Here is a 22,386-nt window from a genome sequence, read left to right on the forward strand (position 1 = left end):
TGGCAGTCCGACAGACAAATGTGGGTTTGGCGAATGCCAGGAGAACGCTACCTGCCTGAATGCATAATGCCAACTGTAAAGTTTGGTGGAGGAGGAATAATGATCTGGAGCTGTTTCACGGTTTGGTCTAGGCCCCTTAGTTCCAGTGAAGGGAAATATTAACGCTACGGCATAAAATGACATTCTAGACGATTCTGTGTTTCCAATTTTGTGGCAGCAGTTTGGGGAAGGCCCTAACAAAGCGAGGTACAAACAGAAATGGTTTGTCGAGATCGGTGTCGAGGAACTTGACTCGCCTGAACAGAGCCCTGACCTCGACCCCATTTTCCACCTTTGGGATGAATTGGAACACCGATTACGAGCCATGCATAATCGCCAAACATCAATGCCTGACACTAATACTTATATGGCTGAATGGAAGCAAGTCCCCACAGCAATGTTCTAACATCTAGTGGAAAGCCTTCCCAGAGGAATGGAGGCTGTTCTAGCAGCAAAGAGGGGACCAACTCCATATTAATAACCAATGATTTTGAAATGAGATGTTCGACGAGCAGGTGTCCACATACTTTTGGTAATGTAGTATATGTCCATGAAGGCAGGGTAAAGTGACTAGGCATCCGAAAAGATAAGAGTATACTGGGGGGAGAGACATCCAGCAATTTGACCTGTAAGTCCTGATGTTAACCTTGTTGAACTGATAATGATGAAATGAGACTCTTTGCTACGTGAGAACCTTGGACTGTAGTCATATAAAGTGGCCAGAAATTCTCTTTACGTAAATAAAATTGCAGCCATTTTAGTACGCAGTTAATTCCAGAGAGGTTATACTGTACATGTCTGTTGCTGTATATAGCAGGCTCTGTTGCTAAGATGGCTGGTTGACAACACATCAGCTCATGTGTGTTACGCAGCAACATAAACAACCTCCACCAGCATCTGCTGGTGGTTCTTCCTCACCAGGGGAGAAACACACACAAAGCTAAATAGGAGTATTAGTATCAGTATAAATGAATAGTGATTGTGGTGTGGGTGTGCAGGCTAACAGTCTGTGTACTGGGCCTGTGTGAAATGTAGGTCAGTAAATGCTGTTCTGCTCTCCACTGTCTGCAGGATTTGCAGTGCAATCTCTGCATCTGCACTCTGATTGGTCCCCTGTCCACGGTCTCTCGTTCCAGTTCTCATTTCAGCCATGCCTGACCTGGCCTCACTGTCAGGAAGAGGCCTGGAGTGTGTTCAATACACTTAACATTTCATCACATCGCAACCAGGAAGGCAAGAGGGGTGTTGTTTTTGTCACACCACCCCAAACAGCTTGTTCTAAATGTGGCCCTTAAACTCACTGTCTGTTTAATCTACAGACATATCTTACAATATTAAAACTAAACTCATTCTAGTCCAGTGTACTATTACTATACTGAAATTATTTTCTAACATTAGATTCAACTGTGCCATGTGTTGCCTCATAGATGCTGTGTTGTTTCTGTGTTTCTGTGTAGTGAGCAGTGGCTTGTTGCTCTCGTGAACATCAGCACTCCCGAGTGAGTTCTATTGCAGTGGTCCACTGGGTGCTGCTGCTAAGCACCCTCTCCTAAGCTAGCTACCTCTCTCCCTCATGAAACATACTGCTCTACACAAACACTTCTTGGTTTAGGGAATGTAAATAAGAAGACTATATGACCTCACATCTAAACTGTGAACAATGGCCGATGTGACGATTGACATGGACAAATAAGAGAAATGTCCTGGCTGCTAGCTTTGAATAGAGATCTATTTCAGTGTGTAATGTCTGCATTCTCCATTTTGCAGTTGAGAGAAGGCAGATTGTGACCTCAGGGGTGTATGCAGCTTGGCCTAACACACAGTATGGTCAGTTGCAGATAGAAATGTAATATATAGAACTGTCATGATTTTCATACCCTACTGCATGGCATATGTCTATATTGTGACATGAATACAGGAATTACAGTACTAAAACACTCCTGTCATGTCCATGTATTTAAAGTCTTGTGAATAGACAGCTTTGTGATTGGGCCTTTTTATGTCCATTACATTCATCCCCTCCTCTGGCCAATAGAGATCCATCTCTACTGACTGCCTCCCCCCCGCCTCTCATCTGCTGAACGATGGCATAGTTTCTCCTCAGAGCCCTTGTTGTTAGCAGGCTACAGTGGGGATTAGAGCTCAGTACTTGAGTCAGTCCTCTCCACCCACCTACTTCCCATAGCAAAAGACACAGAGAGAGGCAGCCTTGCCCCATGACCCCCTCGATTCTTCCCCAGGGCCACTGAGTGGAAACACTATTACAGCTTAGCTACATGAAGACATTAAACTGAGAGAGGTGAAAAAGGGTCAGGCAGGAATGGAAAATTAAGAGTTCCTTGAAAAATGGTGTTCTTTGGCTTGTGTTGTAGCGGTGCAGCTCGGGAAACAGCAGGTGGTTGTCAGGCGTTTTGTGCTGCTCTACCCTGCTTTACTGTGGTGTGTTGTGGGAGGACAAGCAGGGTGCATAAACCCAGACACCTGCAGCTCAGACCGAGGAAGAGGCCAGGTTTCTGCGCTGCCAGGTTTGGCACTCCTGGTAGCAGATGCCCTTTTGGTGTGAGGTCGGTTAGCTCCCCCCATCAGCAGTACCTACCCACCTTGCGTGCAAAGTCTATTTTTCACACATATTCACAGATCAGGGTGACTCAGGGGTGTGAGAGAGAGGAGCCAGTGAGTGACCTCAGTAGAACAAAGAGAATGTGCTTCATAATAATGACCGTGCGCAAGACTGAGATATGTGGGAGGGAAGATGCTATTGCTACTCAACAGGAAATTCAAATGTGCATATATAGTCGAAATTGAAATGTGTGTGTTCAGCACCGGGCCATTCTATAGCGCCTTTTATAGCGAACGACGCATGCCCTCATTTGGATGTCTCAAAGTGAAACACATACATTAGAGCTCCATCAAAGCATTTATATTCATGGTAACTGCAGAAGAGCTGGCCTCAAAAGGTTCCTAAAGAGGCGTATGAATATGAGAGGAAAAAAAATGAAATGTCTCTTAAACATAGCCCTCTTTGTTTCAGGCATTTTCAGCCTATGTAAATGTATAAAATTCCTTACAGGCGTGGCCATGCTCAGGGTTCATATTCCAGCAAACCCTTGGGCTTAACTTCATTGTGTGTATTCCACTACACAAGAGCTATGTCAAAAGAATGGAAATGCTGGACTTCTCACTGCATCTACCCCTGGCACCTACAAAGATGCAGAGCTTAAACACTGAAGATTAAAACAAAATAATTAAACTGAGTCTTCAATACCCACAGATACATCCACAGAGATGGTCGCCTCGCTTCGAGTCCTTAGAAAACTATGCAGTTTTTAAATGACTATCACCACCTGTAGCACTCACTTGTCATCATGAAGTGCTTTGAGAGGCTAGTCAAGGATCATATCACCTCCACCTTACCTGCCACCCTAGGCACACTTCAATTTGCATACAGCCCCAATAGGTCCACAGATGATGCAATTGCCATCACACTGCCCTATCCCATCTGGACAAGAGGAATACCTACGTAAGAAAGCTGTTCATTGACTACAGCTCAGCATTCAACACCATAATACCCTCCAAACTCATCATTAAGCTTGAGGCCCTGGGTCTCAACCCCGCCCTGTGCAATTGGGTCCAGGACTTCCTGACGGGCCGCCCCCAGATGGTGAAGGTAGGAAACATCATCTCCGCTTCGCTGACCCTCAACACTGGGGCCCCACAAGGGTGCACGCTCAGCCCCCTCCTGTATTCCCTGTTCATCCATGACTGCGCAGCCAAGCACGCCTCCAACTAAATCATAAAGTTTGCAGACGCACAACAGTAGTGGGCTTGTTGGCGTCCCCCCTTGGTTTGTGCCGTGTCGGAATTCTTTGTGGGCTATACTTGGCCTTGTCTCAGGATGGTAAGTTGGTGGTTGAAGATATCCCTCTAGTGGTGGGGGGGCTGTGCTTTGGCAAAGTGGGTGGGGTTATATAGTTTCAACTGTTCTGCCTGCGTCTATGGAACACTGACCTGTTCACCGGACGTGCTACCTGTTCTAGACCTAATGTATTCAACTCTAGAGAAACAGCAGGAGCGGTAGAGATACTCTGAATGATCGGCTATGAAAAGCCAACTGACATTTACTCCTGTGGTGCTGACCTGTTGCACCCTCGACAACCATTGTGATTATTATTATTTGAACCTGCTAGTCATCTATGAACATTTGAACATCTTGGCCATGTTCTGTAATAATCTCCACCCGGCACAGCCAGAAGAGGACTGGCCACCCCTCATAGTCTGGTTCCTCTCTAGGTTTCTTCCTAGGTTTTGGCCTTTCTAGGGAGTTTTTCCTAGCCACCGTGCTTCTACACCTGCATTACTTGCTGTTTGGGGTTTTAGGCTGGGTTTCTGTACAGCACTTTGAGATATCAGCTGATGTAAGAAGGGCTTTATAAATACCTTTGATTGATTGATTTATGAGACAGCCTACAGGGAGGAGGTGAGGGCACTCAGAGTGTGGTGTCAGGACAACTACCTCTCACTCAAAGTCAACAAAACAAAGGAGAAGATTGTGGACTTCAGGAAACAGCACAGGGAGCCCCCCTATCCACATCGACGGGACAGTAGTGGAGAAGCTAGAAAGTTCAGTTCCTCCGCGTACACATTTCACGGACAAACTGAAATGGTCCACCCAGACAGACAGTGTGGTGAAGAAGGCGCAACAGTGCCTCTTCAACCTCACGAGGCTGAAGAAATGTGGCTTGTCACCCAAAACTCTGACAAACTTTTACAGATGCACAATCGAGAGAATCCTATCAGGCTGCATCACAGCCTGGTACAGCAACTGCACCACCCACAACCGCTAGGCTCTCCAGAGGGTGGTGCGGTCTGCACAATGCATCACCGGGGGAAAACTATCTGCCCTCCAGGACACATACAGCACCCGATGTCACAGGAAAGCCAAAAAGATTGTCATGGACAACAACCACCCGAGCCACTGCTTGTTCACCCCACTACCATCCAGAAGACGAGGTCAGTACAGGTGCATCAAAGCTGGGACCGAGAGACTGAAAAACAGCTTCTAGCTCAAGGTCATCAGGCTGTTAACCTCTCTAGGGTACGGTAGCGTCCCACCTCGTCAACAGCCAGTGAAACTGCAGGACGACAAATTCAAAACAACAGAAATCCAATAATTTTACACCATTTTAAAGATACACTTGTTGTAAATCCAGCCAGTGTCCGATTTCAAAAAGGCTTTACGACGAAAGCAAACCAAACTATTATGTTAGGTCAGAGCCAAGTCACAGAAAAACACAGCCATTTTTCTAGCCAAAGAGAGTAGTCACAAAAAGCAGAAATATAGAATAAATGCATCTTTGATGATCTTCATCAGATGACACTCATAGGACTTCATGTTATACAATACATGTATGTTTTGTTCGATAAAGTTCATATTTATATAAAAAAATCTGAGTTTACATTGGCGCCTTACGTTCAGAAGTTCCAAAACATCCTTTGATTTTGCAGAGCGCCACATCAATTTACCGGAATACTCATAATACACATTGCTAAAAGATACAACTGTTTTACATGCACTTCTCCTTAATGCAACCGCTGTGTCAGATTTTTTAAAAACTTGACGGAAAAAGCATAATCTGCGCTCAGAGCCCAAACTACCCAAACAGATATCCTCCATGTTGTGGAGTCAACAGAAGTCAGAAATAGCATTATAAATATGCACTTACCTTTGATGATCTTCATCAGAATGCACTCCCGGGAACTCAGTTCCACAATAAATATTAGTTTTTTTTTCGAAAATGTCCATCCTTTATGTCCAAATACCTCCTTTTGTTAACGCGTTCAGTACACAATCCAAACACACGACGCGCGATCACTGGGAGCAGATGAAAAGTCAAAAAGTTCCGTTACAGTCCGTAGAAACATGACAAATGATGTATAGAATCAATCTTTAGGATGTTTTTAACATAAACCTTCAATAATGTTCCAACCGGAGAAATCCTTTGTCTGTAGAATTGCAATGGAACAGAGCTAACTATCACGTGAACGTGTGAGACTGAGCTCGTGGCACTCTGGCAGACCTCTGACTCATTCCCCTCTCATTCGCCCCCACTTTACAGTAGAAGCATCAAACAAGGTTCTAAAGATGGTTGACATCTAGTGGAAGCCTTAGGAAGTGCAATATGACCAATATCCCACTCTATCTTCGATAGGCAATGAGTTGAAAACCTACAAACCTCAGATTTTCCACTTCCTGGTTGGATTTTTTCTCAGGTTTTTGCCTGCAATATGAGTTCTGTTATACTAATAGACATCATTCAAACAGTTTTAGAAACTTCTGAGTGTTTTCTATCCTAATTATATGCATATTCTAGCCTTTATGGCTGAGTAGAAGGCAGTTTAATTTGGGCACGCTTTTCATCCAAAATTCCCAATGTTGCCCCCTACCCTAGAGAAGTTAAACAGCCATCACTAACACAGAGGCTGCTGCCAACATACAGACTCAAATCATTAGCCACTTTAACTTCTTGGATATAGGGGGCGCTCTTTTAATTTATGGATAAAAAAACGTGCCCGTTTTAAGCGCAATATTTTGTCACGAAAAGATGCTCGACTATGCATATAATTGGCAGCTTTGGAAAGAAAACACTCTAAGGTTTCCAAAACTGCAAAGATATTATCTGTGAGTGCCACAGAACTCATGCTACAGGCGAAACCAAGATGAAACTTCAACCAGGAAATGGGCAGAATTTTTGAAGCTCTGTTTTCCATTGTCTCCTTATATGGCTGTGAATGCGCCGGGAATGAGCCTGACCTTCCTATCGTTTCTCCAAGGTGTCTGCAGCATTGTGACGTATTTGTAGGCATATCATTGGAAGATTGGCCATAAGAGACTACATTTACCAGGGGTCTGCCCGGTGTCCTTTGTCTAAATTGGTGCGTAATCTACAAGCTGCACGCAGTCATGCAGTGATTGAGAGGAGAGGAGGCTTTCAACGAACGATATATCATGAAGAGATATGTGAAAAACACCTTGAGGATTGATTCTAAACAACGTTTACCATGTTTCAGTCGATATTATGGAGTTAATTTGGAAAAAAGTTCTGCGTTTTGAAGACTGAATTTTCGTTTTTTTTTGGTAGCCAAACGTGACGCATCAAACGGAGCATTTTCTCCTAAACAAATAATCTTTCAGGAAAAACTGAGCATTTGCTATCTAACTGAGAGTCTCCTCATTGAAAACATCTGAAGTTCTTCAAAGGTAATGATTTTATTTGAATGATTTTCTGGTTTTTGTGAAAATGTTGCCTGCTAATGTTAACGCTAAATGCTACGCTAGGTGCGCTAGCTGTTACACAAATGCTTGTTTTGCTATGGTTGAGAAGCATATTTTGAAAATCTAAGATGACAGTGTTGTTAACAAAAAGCTAAGCTTGAGAGCTAGCATATTAATTTCATTACATTTGCGATTTTCATGAATAGTTAACGTTGCGTTATGGTAATGAGCTTGAGGCTGTATTCACGATCCCGGATCCGGGATGGCTCGACGCAAGAAGTTAATAAATGGATCACTAGTCACTTTATAAAATGTCAATCTAAATAATGCCACTTTAATAAAGTTTACATATCTTGCAATACTCATCTCATATGTACAGGTGAAGTCAGAAGTTTATATACACTTAGGTTGGAGACATTAAAACACTTTTTTTCAACCACTCCACAAATGTATTTTTAACAAACTATAGTTTTGGCAAGTCGGTTAGGACATCTATTTTGTGCATGACAGAAGTAATTTTTCCAACAATTGTTTACAGAGATTATTTCACTGCATCATTATTCCAGTGGGTCAGAAGTTCACATACACTAAGTTGTGCCTTTAAACAGCTTGGAAAAGTCCAGAAAAGGATGTCATGGCTTTAGAAGGCTAATTGACATACATTTGATAGGCTAATTGACATACATTTTTATACAAAATTTTACTAGGCAAGTCAGTTAAGAACAAATTCTTATTTTCAATGACGGCCTAGGAACAGTGGGTTAACTGCCTGTTCAGGGGCAGAATGACAGATTTGTACCTTGTCAGCTCAGGGATTTGAACTTGCAACCTTCCGGTTACTAGTCCAACGCTCTAACCACTAGGCTACCCTGCCGCCCCATTTGAGTCAATAGGAGGTGTACCTGTGGATGTATTTCAAGGCCTACCTTCAAACTCAGCGCCTCTTTGTTTGACATCATGGGAAAATCAAAAGAAATCAGCCAAGACCTCAGAAAAAAAATTGGAGACCTCCACAAGTCTGGTTCATCCTTGGGAGCAATTTCCCAAGGATGAACCAGAGATGAACGTACTTTGATGCAAAAAGTGCAAATCAAGCCCAGAACAACAGCAAGGACTTTGTGAAGATGCTGGTATTTATATAAATGATCTATATCCACAGTAAAACAAGTCCTATAAATCCAGATAACCTGAAAGGCCACTCAGCAAGGAAGAAACCACTGCTTCAAAACAGCCATAAAAAAGCCAGACTACGGTTTGCAACTGCACATGGGGACAAAGATAGTACTTTTTGTCCTCTGGTCTGATGAAACAAAAATAGAACTGTTTGGTCATAATGACCATCATTATGTTTGGAGGAAAAAGGGGGAGGCTTGCAAGCCGAGGAACACCATCCCAATTGTGAAGCACGGGGGTGGCAGCATCATGTTGTAGGGGTGCTTTGCTGCAGGATGGACTGGTGCACTTCAAACTTCACAAAATATATGGCCTCATGAGGAAGGGAAATTATATGGATATATTGAAGCAACATCTCAAGACATCAGTCAAGAAGTTAAAGCTTGGTCGCAAATGGATCTTCCAAATGGGCAATGACCCCAAGCACACTTTGTGTCAAAATGGCTTAAGGACAACAAAGTCAAGGTATTGGAGTGGCCATCACAAAACCCTAACCTCAATCCCATAGACAATTTGTCAGCAGAACTGAAAAAGCGTGTGTGAGCAAGGAGGCCTACAAACCTGACTCAGTTATATGAGCTCTGTCAGGAGGAATGGGCCAACATTTACCTAACTTATTGTGGGAAGCTTGTTGAAGACTACCCGAAATGTTTGACCCAAGTTAAACAACTTAAAGGCTATGCTAACAAATACTAATTGAGTGTATGTAAACTTCTGACCCACTGGGAATGTGATGAAAGAAATTAAAGCTGAAATAAATCATTCTCTCTGCTATTATTTTGACATTTCACATTCTTAAAATAAAGTGGTGATCCAACTGACCTAAGACAGAGAATTTTTACTTGGATTAAATGTCAGGAATTGTGAAAAACAGAGTTTAAATGTATTTGGCTAGGATGTACGTAAACCTACGACTTCAACTGTATTTTCTACCATGTCTTGCATATATATATATGTGTGTGAGATATATATATATATATGAGATATAGATATATATATATATATATATATATGAGATATAGATGAGCGATGGTTGGGTGGCATAGGCAAAAAAATATATATATATACACACACACACACACACACATATATATATATATATATATATATTTTATTTTTTTTACCTTTATTTAACTAGGCAAGTCAGTTAAGAACACATTCATATTTTCAATGATGGTCTAGGAACAGTGGGCTAACTGTCTTATTCAGGGGTAGAAAGACAGAGTTTAACCTTGTCAGCTCGGGGATTCGATCTTGCAACCTTTCGGTTACTAGTCTAACGCTTTAACCACGAGGCTACCTTCCGCCCCATATATTTATGTACATATTCTTTTCCATCCCTTTACATGTGTGTATTAGGTAGTTGTAAGTAATCAAACAATTTCACAAGATATTACTATTACTGCACTGTCAGAAATAGAAGCACAAGCATTTCGCTAACACTCGCATTAACATCTGCTAACCATGTGTATGTGACCAATAAAATTTGATTTGATACACCCACACCCATCCTAGTCCTGTGATTTGTGCTTTGTTCATAAAATAGCCTAGCTCTGACTGTGAGCTAATTCATCCATCAATATATGGGCAGCTTTTCTCATTGCTATTGAGCACACAGAGCAGGCAAGGTCCGACACAAACCAAACCTGGCTCAGGGATTAAAATGGTCTCTTCCACGATCAGAGGAGTAATGTACGAGAGCTTTATTTGGATAATTTTCTCTGAATAAAATAACATTTTACTGGAGTCATGTGTTTGAGAGTGTAACGAGCACTCGGTTAATGTTCACTTTCAAATCAAGTGTCTTTCCAAATAAAGGGGAGAGGGAGACAGTAAACAAAACACAGTTCTGGCTAGAGTGAGAGAGAAAGAGCTGCTGGCCTGGTGAAAGAAAACCCAATTCTGAGTGTCTTCAAATAGCCCTGGTAGGACATCTTTCAGCAAGATGGAACAAAACCAGTGTAATGGTTGCTTGGCCTCTAGGCTACACATCCCATTTCCAGAGAACACCACCACAGAGGCCAAATATATTCCTCCCAATACAGTTACAGTGAGACTGGATAAAACTGTAGGAATAGGCTGTGTACATACACACTGTAAATGTACATTCTGAAAGCCATTCATGCATTCCTTCTTTTCTCGTGGCTAAAAATATAAATTGGTCTCAATTCTGAGCAAAGCGGATTCACAGAAATTAGCTTGCATTACATTCATTTGACAACATATTTCTGGGGTGCGATGCAACACAGACTTTGACTTTGGCTAATGTGGACAAAAGTATGACATGTTTGGCTCTGCAACATCATGAAGTCCATGACCCCCCCCCCCCACTCCATACTATCAAGGCCTGCAAAGCAGACAGCTGGGAAACAGAGCAGTTGGACACGAGTGAACGGTGCTATGGACAGAGTCCATCTGTGATTTAACTCTGGCTGGCTATTTAACAGTGAGCAACTCCTTTGACTCTGGTCTGACTTGTGGGTTGGCAGGTAGACTAGTAGTTAAGAACATTGTGCTAGTAACCGAAAGATCGCTGGTTTGAATCCCCGAGTCGACTAAGTGAAAACTCTGTCAGTGTCCTTGAGCAAGAAACTTAACCCTAATTGCTCCTGTAAGTCACTCTGAATAAGAGAGTCTGCTAAATTATTAAAGTGTAAGGACCAGTACAATTTACCCTGGTCAGAGCAGCTTCATGTCATAAGTCATTGCAAGCTCCGTGTCAGAGGAGTGAGGAAGATGTTCCGCTCTATGGGGATTGTGTGTGTTTTTTCTCTCACAAAATGCCAGCTACTGTTGTTGTGGGGGCGGGGGTGCTCATTTAGGAAGTGGGTTACTCTTTTGACTCCTAGATGGAGCAGACCTTTACTGACAAGTTGCTGAAATACCAGCCCCTTGTGTCACGTCTAAACAGCCTTGGCTATTAGTGCAAACTTTGTAGTGCTGATATTTGGGCTCTTCGGCCATGTACATAGGCTGACAGTACGTGGCCTTGCAGACCTGCGTAGAACAAAGGCAAAGCAGCTAGCGAGGTACTCCTCTGTCAGCAGTCATGGGCAGCTTAGCTGCATGGAGAAGGATGTGTTTTCTGTATCCATAAGTGTTCATTTTTCCATGACCTATGAAATGTTTGAATCCTTCTCGACTGTAATGTGTAATTCAGAAAAAGTTTTCAAAATGTGTGTGCCTGTGCGCAAGAGAAAAGGTCTGAAGCACGCACCAGAGTGCATAAGGAGGGTGAGTTTACCTGTGGCCACAGCTGCGCTGCTTGGCTGGCTGCTACTGCTGCTGACGTCGACATACAGCTCGTCCTCTGCCTCTGTGGACGAGGGTGAGGATGACTCGCTGGTCAGCTCCTCACTGGAGCTGCTGGTGCTGTGGAGCAGCGCGTATTTCCTGCGAGCGATTACCTCCCGCTTCTTCCTCTGGAGAAGTAGGCGCTCTTTCTGCTTCTGAGTCCGCTGGATGCCGCCGGGCCCAGGCTTCACAAACCGCTTCCTATGCAGTGACCGCCGCCCGCTCAGACACGGCCGCTTCAGCAGCACCGGCACCGGCTCCATCTCCAACCGTGCCCACTTATGAGAGCGGCTTCCCCGAGTCCGACCCAGAATGGTGCGCAGACCCACCCCGGTCCCGCCCTCTGTGGTGGAGACCGGCGCCTGCTGTGTTGGCTGCGGTCCCCCTGCTGCTCCCGTCCCTCCAGCCTCCACCTCTTCCTCTGAGCTCAGAGTGTCCGAGTCCCCGAAGCGCAGGCTGGAGGAGGGAGAGGAGGCACAGTCACTGAACGAGGACTCTGGGTTGCGTTCGTCCTCGCTGCGACGCTCCAAGAGATCTGGCTGGTGGCGCTGAAGGGGAAGAGAGCCCTCACTGACACGACCCTCCTTCAGGGAGCAGTCCGACGGCCCTGGCTGTTGGCTCTTGCGCTTTTTGCGTCCGGGCAGGCCCCTGTCTGGGTCTCTACGGGCCCCTGTGTGGCTCAGGGGCCGGTGCCTAGTCTCGGCACACAGCTGTGCAAACTCGCTGCCTGCCTTGCCGATCACCTCCATGTTGGCAGGGAAGCTCTTGGCTGTCTCCATGGGCTCTGGGTTGGCCAGCGTACCCTTCAGGTGCTCCTGTCTACCCTGTGCCTCAGAGGGCACCTCGCTCTTCATGCTGCCTGGTCCACGCAGAGGCAATGCCAACTACACTTCCACCAGCTCCTATAGGTCCATTGGCGGCACCGCAACTAACCTAGTTCTGTGAAACAAGAGAAGATAAACGTTAGACACTAACAAATTGCGATCATTATTTGTCAATGGTGTTTATGAACAGAAATATGGGCTAAATGTATTATGATAATATTTACATGTGGTCGTAGTATAGGGGCACTCGCTATCTGGTTGTGTAGGCAAAAACAGTGCACCATGGTTTGTTTTTTGAGAGCAAATTAATTGAGGCCTTGGGCTGAGTCAATTGTGTAGCATTTGTTTTATTATCCATTCCTGGCAGTGCATGACTCAGACTGGGTGGTAATCTGGGACTAATCTCAGTATGCTGGCTAGGCTTGATGCTGTAATGAAGGAAACTGATGAGCAAAGTAAGGTCATGCAGCCTGGTAATATGGAAAAGGTGGAAACAAACACTGGAGCATCTCTTTGACCAGTTGAATGTCTCCAGTTCAATTCTCTATTGTAGAGTGATAAAACCATGGAAAGGCTGCGTGGGGAGATTAGGAGACATCTTTGTAATGGCATTACAGGAACAGAATGGACTGGAGAACTCGCTTATCGATATCTTCAGAAGGTACCAGGCTACAAGCAACCAATGCTAAGCATGCATCCCTTTGATATAGATCTTGTAAATAAAAACAAGCATGCTGGCATCAAAACACTAGCCTAGCAGAAACTCTTACTGAAATAAAAGCTTCTAGGCCTTCATATAGGCCTAATCTCACCACTTTCCTCCTTTCCATCCATCCCTCTTCATTTATCACACTTCCCCTCTCCATCCCTCTTCATTTATCACACTTCCCCTCTCCATCCCTCTTCATTTATCACACTTCCCCTCTCCATCCCTCTTCATTTATCACACTTCCCCTCTCCATCCCTCTTCATTTATCACGCTTCCTCCTTTCCTAAAATTGTTTAGTCTAATCACACAGTTTCTATTTTAAAAAAGAAGCCTTTCACCAAGGGGAGGACAGAGTAAAATGTCTTCTGCTTCAGTGCAGTCACCTCAAGTCCTTTCCTTTGAATTATGAAAGCAGCCATCTGTTTAAAAAGGCATGTTAGCTCCATTCATTGGCCTACTTCTTGGTGTGGTGGAGTGGTATAACGTGCACACACAGCTGGCAGGGTGGTGTTTTCCTATACTTGATCCACCAGTAAAACACCTCAAATTAAGATTCAGAATAAAATCCCACTTTATGAGATGTTTTATTTAACGACACAAGTGAACTGGACATTGTAAACTATCCTTTAGAAGCCTTATAATGGTTGGTCTAATGAAGCCGTACTGATTAAACAGTAATGTGTAAAAGACATACTAATTGCCAATCTCCAGCCTGCAATATCCTGTGTATTGACACAAGGCTCAGTATGAAAACAATGAACTCTATGGTATAAAGCCTTGTTCACACTACAGGCTTTAAAATCTCAAATCAGTTTTGTTTTTGAAAACTGCTTTGGAATACTGACTGTCCAAACAGCAAGTTACAAGTGACCAAATCGGATGTGTGGGAGTTCAGTCAAAATTATTTTGCTGACATGGCTATGCTAGTTGTCATTGTAACAATAGGTGTTTGCTCAGTAGTGGAGGCTGATTGGTAGTGGTGCTCCTGCTTCCTATCACTCAGAAGTTATGTAGCAAGCTGAGGTGACAACAATGGCTGCCATGGACATTTCCCAGTCACTTTGAATGTTCAAAATCCTCATGTAATAAGACTAAGCCTCAAACGATAAGATAGTAGCATAGGCTATAACAATGCACCCACAAGACACAAGCACACATTATAGTAAGTGAAGGTTCTGTTCTGTCTAAGCATCAAAAACATGTATTTACTGTTAGATTGGCCCTATAAAATCCGCAATGTGGAGAATGATGGCAGAGTCACCGAATCCTGACATTAAAACGGAATTCAACAATATTCAAAAACATATTGAACTTAGTAGGGAATCAAGTAAATGTATTGAAAAGCAATACATTTCCCTAAGTTTATCATAAGACAAGAACAGAAAGCATCAGTCATTTGTATTTCCTGCAACTTTCTGAAGAGGCAATGAGAATGCCCGTCTGTGTGAGGTGCGAGCGCCTACCACTTTGTATAGCTGTTAGCGATGATGCTAACTCAAACCTGTCCGATAGATGGAAAAGCTCTCCCAAACTTTCTCAATTAATGTTAACTACTAAGTAGCCTATGCTTACCTGGCAGAATGATATCATGAGTATTTGGTTAGAAAACTCGACTATCATGTCTGCTACAAAAACAGCACTTTCTCTTGCTAGGTGCTCACTTGAATTAAAAGGGTAATTACATTCCCAAATATAAATATCTTACAATTTTCCCAGACTCATAATTGTCTCCTGGTGTGCATTTTTGTGTTCTTAAAACATCAAATATTGTTTTTCTATTAAAACGTCTGGTTGAGAGTAGAGGTCGACCGATTAATCGGAATGGCCAATTAATTAGGGCCGATTTGAAGTTTTCATAACAATCGGAAATCGGTATTTTTGGGTGCCGATTTTTTTTATTTTTATATACCTTTATTTAATTAGGCAAGTCAGTTAAGAACACATTCTTATTTTCAATGACGGCCTAGGAACGGTGGGTTAACTGCCTTGTTCAGGGGCAGAACAACAGATTTTCACATTGTCAGCTCGGGGGATTCAATCTTGCAACCTTACAGTTAACTTGTCCAACACTCAAACCACCTGCCTCTCATTGTACTCCACGAGGAGCCTGCCTGTTACACAAATGCAGTAGAAGCCAAGGTAAGAAGCTAGCTAGCATTAAACTTATAAAAAACAATCAATCATAATCACTAGTTACAACTACATGGCTGATGATATTACTAGTTAATCTAGCGTGTCCTGCGTTGCATATAATCAATGCAACGCTGGGGGATGATTTAACAAAAGCGTATTTGCAAAAAAAGCACAATCGTTGGACGACTGTACCTAACCATAAACACCAATGCCTTTCTTAAAATCAATACACAGAAGTATATATTTTTAAACCAGCATATTTAGCTAAAAGAAATCCAGGTTAGCAGGCAATATTAACAAGGTGAAATTGTGTCATTTCTCTTGCGTTCATTGCACGCAGAGTCAGGGTATATACAACAGTTTGGGCAGCCTGGCTCATGGCGAACTAATTTACCAGAATTGTACGTAATTGTGACAGAACATTGAAGGTTGTGCAATGTAACAGGAATATTTAGATTTAGGGATGCCAGCCGTTAGATAAAATACCGAAAGGTTCAGTATTTCACTGAAAGAATAAACTTTTTTTTTTTTAAATGATAGTTTCCGGATTCGACCATATTAATGACCAAAGGCTTGTATTTGTGTGTGTTATTATGTGTGTTATAATTAAGTCTATGATTTTATAGAGCAGTCTGACTGAGCGATGGTAGGCAGCAGCAGGCTCGTAAGCATTCATTCAAAGAGCACTTTTGTGCGTTTTGCCAGCAGCTCTTCGCAAGCACAGCACTGTTCATGACTTCAAGCCTACCAACCTAATGGCTGGTGTAAAAATGTGAAATGGCTAGCTAGTTAGCTGGGTGTGCGCTAATAGCGTTTCAAACGTCACTCGCTCTGAGACTTGGAGTAGTTGTTCCCCTTGCTCTGCAAGGGCCGCGGCTTTTGTGGAGCGATGGGTAACGCTGCTTCGAGTGTGGCTGTTGTCGATGTGTTCCTGGTTCGAGCCCAGGTAGGGGCGAGGAGAGGGACGGAAGCTATACTGTTACACTGGCAATACTATAGTGCCTATAAGAACATCCAATAGTCAAAGGTATATGAAATACAAATGGTAGAGAGAAAAATAGTCCTATAAATACTATATTAACTATAACCTAAAACCACTTACCTTGGAATGTTAAAAGGAACCACCAACTTTCATATGTTCTCATGTTCTGAGCAAGGAACTCAAACGTTAGCTTTTTTACATGGCACGTATTGCACTTTTCCAACACTTTGTTTTTGCATTATTTAAACCAAATTGAACATGTTTCATTATTTATTTGAGGCTAAATTGATTTTTATTAATGTGTTATATTAAGTTAAAATAAGTGTTCATTCAGTATTGTTGTAAATGTCATTATTACAAAAATAAGAAGAAGAAGAAAAAAAAAAAATGGAGAAGAAAAAATAAAATACGTCCAATAAATCGGTATCGGCTTTTTTGGGCCTCCAATAATCGGTATCGGCGCTGAAAAATCATAATCGGTCGACCTCTAGTTGAGAGCGAAAACCTGACAAAAACTGGAACATTTCAGAAACCTGGGAAAACTAAGAGAAAAGAATGAGAGAGAAAAGGAATTGACAAAAAATTATAACAGATTTTATAGGGCCCTATGTTAGCACATCTCAGGCAAAGAAAAAGAAAAGCACCCAGCAACTGTGGTCAGGTCACAGTGTTTTCGCCGTAGCTACAGCAAATACTGCAATACTATCCGGTCTGTTGCATTCCATTCACTGACCCTGAGATCTTGATGTTACACAACACTACACATGAGCATGCAGCACTATTATCTTATTTAATGATCATAAAGTATATGAAAACGTGCACCTGGAAAGTAGTGCAGTGTAATTTGGTGTGTTCATGAGCATACACTAGAATGCAAACCTACTGCAAAACCCAGTCAGTCAGTGAGTGCCTGGGGTGGAAGCCACTTCCCCCACCCATTATTTGGACAAGAGTAATTCCATAGTTATGGATGTTACATTTGCATGCAAAACCACAACTTTAAATGTCTCACAGAATGGACAAACAAAATATAAATTAAAAGTTTGATGTGTTTATCTATAGAACCCCTTGGGGGGAGTGTATACAATATTGGCATGTTGGTTTCACTTTAAAATCACAAAATTACTTTCTCAGGTTGACCTTCTGCTGGAATTCTCCATATGCATATTAAACCCCAGTGACCCATAAGTAGATTGAGGCATGCAGGAAACATAAGGATTGTGTGGGTGCTGGTCTTCAAACTGCAACGAAACCCTGAGTGGGTCAACCACTAGGGATCATCAAATCCTCACGAATCCTCCACAACTCGAAGGTTTGTGTAGCCCTGAGTTGACTACCATTAAAGCATGATATCCACCTCACAAACTAGACAACAGGAGAGGGTATCTGGCCAAGAGCCCTCAATGTGTAGCCTAGCCTACTAAAGAAAACAAACATTGAGAGTAGCACTGAACAAATACCTGATACAGTATTCATGAAAACACTTGTGTATCGTGATTGTGTTTCCATCTCATGAGCAAAGAGAAGGAAGAGGATGCCGCAGGTGGAGACTTCTGGGAACTGGGGCTAGGGGGGGGGCATCCTGAGATGCCCCCTCCCTAGGTTCCAAAATATAACTGCTGCCAGGGAACCAAAGCCCCGACCCATAATCCACTGAGGCTCCCCCTGTGAGCCACTGATGAGTCCCTGTGCCACAGAGCGAGCAGCGCCATGACACACAGCAGCCTTAGAGGACAGCCACCTTGGCAATCAATCCCCCCTGGCACCAAGGTGGAGACATTTCAGAGGAGAGGGCGTTTATGGGAAACTGCTTTAATTCATTCCTTGAGGAGCACAACGCAGACCTATCTTGAGCTTCTCGGCACACAGTTTCAGCAATGGCTGCTGAAAAACCAAATCTAACACCTACGCAAGGACACAAATTATTAAACCTATCCCAAACCTTTACCTAATTTCGCTTTTTCTATTTTGAGTGCAGGTTTGTCAATGTGTTCTGTGCAAGGTGTGACTCAAATTGTGGGGTGAATCGGAACTCATTATGCAGTACTTCTACCAGTCAATAATAGTAGAGAACAGTGCAATAAACTGCAGAACGGGAAGTTACACATTCATGTCTCTACAAAAAAAGGTTGCCAACATGTTAGCCAAGAAACAAAAAGCGGACAGCTTTGAGTAAGCGGGCACAGTGCTTCATACATTGCCGCTATGATTGGCCCTCCCTGAGAAGCTAAGATGTCATCCTCATCCCAATCACAGGGGTTCTTCTAATGCCGTATGAATCAACCAGCACTGCTAACATTGAAAGCATTACATACTCCAAATGGGATGAAAATCCCCTAATGTGCTGACAAGAATGGCCATTTGTATAAACATATAAAAAATTATTCAAAGAATGAACACCTAGACAAGCTTTGAGTGATTAAGCATCAATTTCCTATTAGTGAATGGTACTATATATCCTACAAGGTTTTGACATCTCAAATACAGGCTTGAGAGAATAGTGCCATTGATGTAGGCGTATTTCAATACTACTACAATTCTGTGGGCAGAACAGATGTGATTACTTCTGATGAACAGTCATATCACTGTTTTTATCAAGTCAAACTAAAACTGACAAATAAATAAATAATCATGCTGATGTGCTGAGGGGGAAATGCTGAAATAGTCCCCACTATTATCATTCTATAACTGTGTCACTGCTCTGCAATATGGCATCCAGTGGGTTTTAGAAACTGCCATAGTAACAAGGGAATGTGTGTAGATACAATTAAGTTTATTTCTAGCTCATATCATTTAAAGTGCTCTGCCATTTCCTAAAATTATAACAGTTTGCCTCATTTCAGCTTATGTGACAAAATAAGCAAGAATAGTGTAGAGAATCATTGTACCATCTAAACCGCTGTGAAATATATTTTCCATAACCAAAAATATAGTATTTTCAGCTGCTTGAAGCTGGTGTACAAAACCGAAAGTAAAAGACGCAATAACTACATTTAATTACGTAAGCATAGAAATAGAACACAGAAGAGAGCTACCGCTTCCAAAGCACCGTTTCCACCGTCACTTAACATTTGGGCCAGATTCGACTTCGGTCGAGGGAAACCCGGGCCAGCGCAGCCCAGTTTCACAACTGGCGCCAGCTCGATTCGAATTCGGGTTGGTGACGCCATTACTATGCAACCACCAAGTGGATCACTGCTGGATGCGGATACGTTTAGCTGGCTTGTCTGGGCTTGTTGCTGTTAGCTAGCACATGAACAAGCGGTACTGCAGTAGCTAGACATAACACAAATTACCACCAAAGCTGGATCCTTTATTCATTTGTACACTACACAATAAACTTTTATGAGAACTATCACCCCTCAAATGCTAGCTACCAAATCAGAGTTGAAACACGCTAGCAGGAATTTTAGCTGGACATGTCGTATTTAAGCTAGCTACATCATATCAAACCGGTCGCCTGGTTTGCTAGCTAGTTAATGGCCAACACCATGGCAAGCAAGGTAGGAATGATTAGTTATGATAACAACGCTAACGTTTAGTTAGCGAACGTCAGCAAGCTAAATACATGGTTGACTGGCACTTCAACATCTTGCTAGCTAGCAACATCAGCGAAGCCAGCTGCAGTCACATATTGCCTACCTTGCAACATGACATCATTTATCATTCTGGGGGGAGTGGAAATGTAATTTGAGCTATCCCACCAAGGCCAGCCCAGCCTGGGTTGAATTCAAAGTGCCAATGGAAACGCGGCTTTGGTGTTGCGTTCAATGAGAATGGCAGATCTATAACTTACATTTCTATGTTCATTTGTTCGGTCACCCAAAAAGTTACATATTGCAGCTTTAAATCAATCCAGTGATGCGTTATTTTTCTCCAAATTTTGACCATGAGATTAGGTGTCTTCTATCATAGATAAAGAGTGGCATCAACGCAAAAAGAATGGCATCAACATCGTGAACATAAACCAAAACATGTCATGGGGGAAGAAGTATTGGTGCTTCTTATACTGGAACAGTGCAGAGAATGTAGGGCAGGATAATTAACGATTGACTGGTCCCAAGTGTACACATCAAGTTTTCTAATAATGAGTCATTCGGTTGACAATGTTCTCCTTTATGCAAAAAAACAACGACATTTAAACCATTGTGACAGTATTTGCCTAATGTTTTCTGGCGTGTACTAGGCCTCAGTCAGAGATATTTCGTCATTTGGTCTCTGGCTCTTTAGGTACATAACCCTACTAATTGTCCAAGCCTGTCTATTTATTTAATCTTTATTTTTAAAAAGCATATTTATTTCATGTTTACCTTTATTTAACTAGTCAAGTCAGTTAAGAACAAATTCTTATTTTCAATGACAGCCTAGGAACAGTGGGTTAACTGCCTTGTTCAGGGGCAGAACAACAGATTTGTACCTTGTCAGCTCGGGGATTTGATCTTGCAACCTTTCGGTTACTGGTCCAACGCTCAAACCACTAGGTTACCTGCCACATAAATATTACAACCAAAGCCATACCAAATATGAAATACACTGCTGCAAGTGTCTTCAGCCTTTTGTTTTCTTCTCTAGCCATATTAACGTCAGTCAACAAACATAACACGCTACCAGGCTAATTTGACAGCGCAGTTTCATTACTTGTAAATATTGTGATATACATTTCGACATCATCCTCCTCATCCTGTCAGTCACAGATACAACATATTTTGATGTTGCCCAACTTTAGCCAGCACTAGTAAGCTAACGTTTAATTAAGTCAGTTCTACACGGAGTGGTCTTATTTGGTTAACCTAACGTTCGCTATTTGGGTTACGTCCGAGTTCATCGTAAAATGTAATAAAGAAATGGCTATAGCTACATGGCCTTGGCTTACTAGTTTACTTAGTTAGCAAGATGGCAGGGCTGCAAATCTTCACATTCAAAGGTTGGGTTTCTCATGAACTCGCTGATAAGATCCTATTTGCTAATAACCAATGTAGCTAGCTACCTAACTCGTTAGCTAGCCAACCCCAAATGGCTCACAACAAGACATTTTAGCTACTACCGTAACAAGCTAACATTAACTACTGAATCTTGAAGAGCAAACAATAGCTTGTTAGCTAGCTACAGTACGCTGGCTACTGTCTGATCGTGTTAGCCAGCTAACGTTGAGAGAAAAACAAAGACAGTTATCTAGCTAGCTAACGTATATTGATTGACTCAACACTTACCTGTACTCTCTTGAAAGTGGGCTTCTGTGTTATTTCGTGACTCCCTTTGAATGACATATGCCCTGGATGAACTTAAATAAGGGACACAAGTAAATCGCGACCGAACTACAGTCACCGGGTTGTGAAACTGACAACAGGAACAAAATCGAAGTGGGCCCGTGGCAAAACCAACGTCGTTACAAATCAGCGCCTGGATGAAGACCCGAGAGAAAAATACTTATTATTTTTCCTGGCTTTATGTGGCATATTAACACAGTACGCAATACATACAGTTTTTTCTACGAAAAAACTGAAATTCCATTCCATTTGCCATCAGGGCCCTCGATGAAGTCCCCATTCCTGCCTCTTCGAGGCGACCACTGTTGTTTACCCAGCTCGACTCGTCCGTTTAATCTCGATGGCACCGAGGTTCGGTTGCTGGACTTGTGTGAAGCTAGCCACAATAAGGATTCGCCACAAAAGTGTCTGGAATTTGCAATTCGCCTTCAAAATAAAAGGCTCCCATTGAAACATGCAAACGGTTACAAATAGTGGAATAATGCCGTATTTGGAATAGATCCTGCTTAACAAGGTTGAAATGTTGATAATTAAATTAAACAAAATACAGTAGTAGTTAATTTGACCAAAAAATTATTGGAGTCGCACTGTGGATGTATTAGATTTCAGAACTGTGTTGGGTCCATGAACTGGGGTATCAGCCTACTTGTGACACCCACAGAACACAACTGTGAAGAGTCTAAGCTCACCAG

General features: G+C 42.5%; 1 protein-coding gene across 4 annotated transcripts in view; it reads right to left on the reverse strand.

Moving 5' to 3' along the window:
- Positions 1-22,062, reverse strand: part of rnf111 (ring finger protein 111) — a 53,727-nt gene extending 31,665 nt beyond the window's left edge. For 2 of the 4 annotated variants that reach the window (XM_031830930.1, XM_031830929.1), the window contains exons 1-2: positions 21,638-22,062; positions 11,730-12,718 (exon numbers count right to left, since the gene is read on the reverse strand). In XM_031830930.1, coding sequence (XP_031686790.1) covers positions 11,730-12,633 — 904 coding nt within the window. In that variant the 5' untranslated portion in view covers positions 12,634-12,718; positions 21,638-22,062. The remainder of the gene's footprint in view (positions 1-11,729; positions 12,719-21,637) is intronic. The other 2 variants (XM_031830928.1, XM_031830927.1) reach the window with 1 other exon arrangement.
- Positions 22,063-22,386: the final 324 nt, after the last annotated feature.

The sequence above is a fragment of the Oncorhynchus kisutch genome, linkage group LG8 (assembly GCF_002021735.2).
Source record: "Oncorhynchus kisutch isolate 150728-3 linkage group LG8, Okis_V2, whole genome shotgun sequence".
In the NCBI taxonomy this organism is placed as follows: Eukaryota; Metazoa; Chordata; class Actinopteri; order Salmoniformes; family Salmonidae; genus Oncorhynchus; species Oncorhynchus kisutch.